The sequence below is a fragment of the Physeter macrocephalus genome, chromosome 7, assembly GCF_002837175.3.
Source record: "Physeter macrocephalus isolate SW-GA chromosome 7, ASM283717v5, whole genome shotgun sequence".
Taxonomy (NCBI): domain Eukaryota; kingdom Metazoa; phylum Chordata; class Mammalia; order Artiodactyla; family Physeteridae; genus Physeter; species Physeter macrocephalus.
In genome coordinates this window covers 141,193,508-141,198,743 of record NC_041220.1, presented here as the reverse complement: position 1 = coordinate 141,198,743, position 5,236 = coordinate 141,193,508, and the positions used below count along the sequence as shown (strand labels likewise).

Here is a 5,236-nt window from a genome sequence, read left to right as displayed (position 1 = left end):
GAGAGGCCCGCGTACCGCAAAAAAAAAAACAAAAAACAAAAAACAAAAAAAAAAACACAACAGATCTCAGTGACTTAAAACAACGAAGGTTTTTCCTTGTTGGTGCTACCTGTTCATCATTGGTTGGCAAGGAACACAGGCTGATGATCAACCAGCATCTTGAAGGTTGCTGGTCCCTGTGCCAGAAGGGAACCTTGGAGGGTCTCGTGTTGGAGGTTGTGGCTTGGATGTGACTGCATGTTACTTTCCCTCACAATTCACGGCTAGAATGACTCACACACACACACACACACACACACACACACACACACACAGCACCACCGCCACTGGAGAGCTAGGCAGTACAATCTGACTAGACGTGTGAAAGATGAGGAATTGGAATTTATTTGGTGAACAGCACTCAGGATACCTACGGCATTTTTACCGTAGATGAGCTTTATCTAGAAGTCATACAGAATGCCAGGGTTGGAAATGAACCTCAGAGACAAGCCAGTACCTGCCCAAGATCACAGAGAGAGCGGCAGGCTGACTGCAAGCCAGGTCTCCTGTTTCCCAGCCCCCTGGACTCCCGAGGTTTTATCTTTGGCAAGGTTAAAAACGCTTTAGACTCACCTCCCTTCACCTGGAGTCAGACTTTCACTAATGCTCCCCACGCGCCCGGCCCGAGGTGAATGTGTCCTCGGCTGTCGCCAGTCCTACTGTAGTGTCCACTAGACTTACATCATACCTCGTTTCTCTCTTCCTGAATGCCTCTCCAGAGCTCCACGCTCCCACAGCCCCCATGCTTTTCTGTAATAGCGCTTTGATACGAGAGGACACTTGTCACATCCGAGCAAAGACAGATCTCAGCTTCATGGGGCCTCTGCTGTGTCAGGAACCTGTCCAAGAACCGCAACAGGCCTTTCTGCACAGCAGTCCATGACCTACCTCTGAACAGCCAGGACATGGAGAGAGCCTGGGGCCCCCTGAGGGACATATGGATCTGTAATAAAAATTCTGGCAACTCTAGCTAGACTCAATTTAATATTATACAGCCCCGTAAGACTGCCTCTCAGAATGGATCCTTACCACAGTCTTTGCTTAGAAAACACAAGATTCAATTGCTCCTCCAACTGCTAGCAAGCCAAGACTGACTTCAGGAGCTGGGGAAACTGGGCCTTGCTGGCTGCATCGCAATTGTTACTGAAATCACGAGGATGATGAAGGAGTGAAAATAATCTAGGATGATAGTTCTCAAACTTTTGGGTGTGTAAGAATCACCTCTGAATACTTACAGTACAATGAAGGACATGCAGCCAGTAAAAAAAGAATGCAGGTCTGGATGTTTGGCTAGGGTTCACGTGCAAACTACAGTTTTAAGTGGGGAGAAAAAAAAAAAGAACACTCACAGGTGTGTTTCTACTTATGTACAAAAAAGGGTGGAGAGAGTTATGTATGTACATGTGCAAACACACACAATATTTGCAAGGATATACAAGACACTGGCGAACGGCTGTCTTCCTAAAGCAGAACTGGGATGCTAGGGAGAGGAGAGGATCACTTTTTTTCTTTTGAATTCTGTGCCATTTGTATTACACCTTTTAAAAATAAATTACCAAATGAAATGTGGCATCCTGAGACAGAAAAAAAGAATTACTGGAAAACTAGTGAAATAAGAACAAAGTGTAGTCTACTTAGCACTGGTCCTAGTTTTGGCAAATGTAGCTTTTTTGGTGGTTGTTTTTCCTGGTTCTTTATTCATCATATCCACTCCTCCCCACTACTGGCTTCTTCTCCTACTGTTCCCTATGTGTGGGATGTCCCTCATTCTCTCCTCCTCCTGGGAAGCTGTACCCATCCTTCAAGGCCAAGTTCACCAGTTACTTGCTCTGAAATGCCTTCCTTGCCTTCCCCCGCTCAGCGCTCTAAGACATGGTATCCAGCTTGTGACACATGGTTACTATTGTTTCACACTTGCTACCAGCTGGATTCCCAGGAAGCAGACTTCAAGGTGAAAATTAGCATACAGGTTAAGTTCTGCGGGCTGCAGAACTGTAGACACCGAGGACTGGAGGGCCGACTGTACTATGTCATCTGACATAACGAACTTGAACAGCCCTGGATTTTGCGATCTGTGGGAAGGGGGGGTCCTGGAACCAAGCCACTGCTGACGGGAGGGACAACTGCATGCTCTTTCCTCAGCCAGTTTCCACAGCAGCACGCAGAGATGAACCTTCCCTATGATCAAGGCTTACTGAGAGCCTCCAAAACCATCAGAAATTCACCCCCCATTTAGCAAAGATAACGTTCAAGGAGAAAAATTTCATTTTTAAAGAAACAATATTTCTTAGTCAATAACCTTTTAAGCCTTGTCTTCTCAAGCAAATGAATACTTTTATTAACATGGTAAAATTTTTTTTTAAACACACGGGAGGGTTTTGACCTCAAATACTTGTCAGGTCTGCTACTGAAATGAACTTACAGCTAGACAACTTATGAATCTTGAAGACACCGAGTCCCTGTCCAGTTTAGGGTCCAAAACAGACAGCCCTTGCTTTTCTTCCCCAGACCCTCAAGGGCCTTTGCAAATATCGCTTTCATTTTATGTCCAGAATCCCCCGAAATGCATCAGGATATTACATCGATTACACAGAATACCAAGACCTACCTCGTCTCCTAGTCTAGGTTCCACGTCACATAAAGCTGAGTTAGGTTGTCCAAACAATCTGACCAGACAAGTCGCATCAGTGTGCCGCATAAAACTTAAAATTTGAACAAAATACATCTCTCCTCCTTTGGTCTCACATAGAAATTAACGTCCCCGAACACAATACCATCCCGAAGCCCTTCTTTCGATTCATCAGTCCTAGCCAGATCAGCCCCATTCTTATTCCCAATTGAAGTCTGGTCCCTTCTTCAGCTTCGTTAGCAATCGCTGCATGGAGTCGTCTTCTAGAAATAATGCAGTTCCTTCAACACCTTCAGAGCTGGAGAACTCCAACTGAGTCTCATCTGTTACACACAGACCCAAAGTTCCAGGGAGCTATCAGGTCACACAAGAAAGAGCAAAGCACCTCAAAAATTTAGAAATAACGAAAGCCCAGGAACAAATGTGACTGCTGCGAGAGCTTACAATCTAGGCCCTAATTCTTGTGAGAGCATTTTCCAAATCAAAGTTACCTCCCCAAACAAAAACATTTAACAGTCAAAACTCATACTGAGGTCGTTAACCACAGACCATAGCAGAAACGTAGTGTGAGGACAGAGTGTAGACAGAGAAAAAAAGAGAAAACAAAAGGCTCTCTGGTTTCAGCTTCTCCAGGGTGTCAGCCAATCTCCATCAGTTGACCAGAATCCATTGGCTGTAAACCTAAAGTGCAATTGGGAGAAACTCATCATTAAGAAGTGAGAAAACCCTCACAAACTCAGCCTCGCAGGACACCACCTCTTCTGGATGCCATCTGACCCCTTCCAGTCTTCCAGCAAAGTCTAGAATTGTCCAATAATGGCCTTCCCCCGGATAATTCTGTATTTCTACCCCCCTTTGCTCAATGGCCTGTACTGTGATTTTGTTGTTTATTAGCCAATAGTTATCCTATTGATCGTGACCTTTGGTTTCAACCAAACACATACAAGTCAAAACCAACCAACCAACCAATTTGTTCCCCCAAATTACCAGAGATGTAACAAAAATAAAGAAACGGTACCTACTAACACCTCCTAAAATGAAAATTGAACACGCTTTTACTCCCTTCTCCCAACTCCCAACCCCCGGGGATCATTAGTAAATAAATGTCCCCGAAGCTGCCCCAAGCGTCGGGCAACGCCTGGGACCTCCGTGCGGCTCCCGCCGGTCCCCGCCTTACCGCCCACCCTCCTTCAGGACGACTCGCTCTTCTCTATCCGCCGGACCAGCTCCACCAGCATCTCTGCCATCTTCGCGATCTCCTTGGCCTTCTCCTCAGCCTTCTCGCACCGTTTGGACCCTCTGCCTTCGACTCCGTCGTCCGCATTCTGCAGATGGTTGAGCGCGCTCTCCTCCGAGGCCTCCACCTGCGTCTTGATCTGGATGAGCATATTGTCCATCTCCCACAGCTTGCTCCGGTTCCGCAGGTAGGCTCTCCCGTGCTCGCGGGTGAGCGCCGCGATGTCCTCGCGCATCTCGTTGATGACCGGGAGCAGGAACTGCTCGAAGTCCTCCTCGGGCTCCAGCACCTCCACCTCCTCCGGCTCTGCCAGCTCCACGATGTCCAAGGGCCGCATCTTCCCCCGCTATTCCGGAACCGCAGGATGCAAGTCGGCTGCAGAGAGAAAATGGAGAGTCGCTATGCTTACCAACACACTTCCAGAATATTCTTTAAAACTTTTACCCCTTTTAAACTTTTCGCCTCTCAGAAGCCACGGAAACAAGCGACTTACGAGCAAAGAACCGGAGGACAAAATGGAGTCGCAGCCGTCAACCAGCGCCCTGCGTGTTGCGGCCCCTTTCACGACACGGCCGTGCCTCTTTACGGTCACGCCGCTGGTAGAACTAGGTGCGGGCGCGCGCACGTCAAAAGAGGGCGACGCAATCTGCTCTGCCACGGCCGCGCGCGCACACACTCTCCCTTTTCCTTCCCTCCTCCTTCCCCTCCGTGCTGCGCCCCTCCGCTACCCACGCGCGCGCGGACGCGAATGCACGAGCTACCTTATCCCCCTCCCCCTTCACCCCGTGCTGCTCGCCTCCGCTACCCACGCACGCGCGGACGCGCACGCACACGCACGAGCTCCCTTATCCCCCTCCCCTTTCACCCCTGTGGTGCGCCTAGCGGTTACCCCACGCGCGTACGCGCGCCCTCATATTGCCCCTCCCGCTGCACACTCTTGCTGAGCCTGTCCGCTACCCTGGCTTTGGAGGTGAGCCCTTCTGGTGCTCCCTCCTCCTAAAGGGTTTCCATCTTCTGAAGATGTCAACGCTGTCTTCCTACAGTAAAACGGGGACAGCCCTACGTCAAATGTACTCAAAGTCTGTGACATCCTGGTCCAGCGCTGATAGCCCCATCCTGTTTACTACTACGGCTGGACCCCTCCCTAATGTCTTACGGGCTTATTTTCTTTTCTCTTTTTTTTAAAAAAAATTATTTTTATTTTATTTTATTTTTGGCTGCGTTGGATTTCCATTGCTAAGTGCAGGTCTTTCTCTAGTTGAGGCGAGCGGGGGCTACTCTTTGTTGTGGTGCGCGGGCTTCTCATTGCGGTGGCTTCTCTTGTTGCGGGG

General features: G+C 48.8%; 1 protein-coding gene across 1 annotated transcript; it reads right to left on the bottom strand.

Moving 5' to 3' along the window:
- Positions 1 to 2,348: 2,348 nt before the first annotated feature.
- On the bottom strand, positions 2,349 to 4,490 carry LOC102987467 (MORF4 family-associated protein 1). Its single transcript, XM_007103823.4, has 3 exons — positions 4,399 to 4,490; positions 3,846 to 4,280; positions 2,349 to 3,349 (listed from the first exon to the last, which is right to left on the bottom strand). The coding sequence occupies exon 2, from the start codon at positions 4,240 to 4,242 to the stop codon at positions 3,859 to 3,861; it is 384 nt and encodes a 127-aa protein (XP_007103885.1). The 5' UTR covers positions 4,243 to 4,280; positions 4,399 to 4,490; the 3' UTR covers positions 2,349 to 3,349; positions 3,846 to 3,858.
- Positions 4,491 to 5,236: the final 746 nt, after the last annotated feature.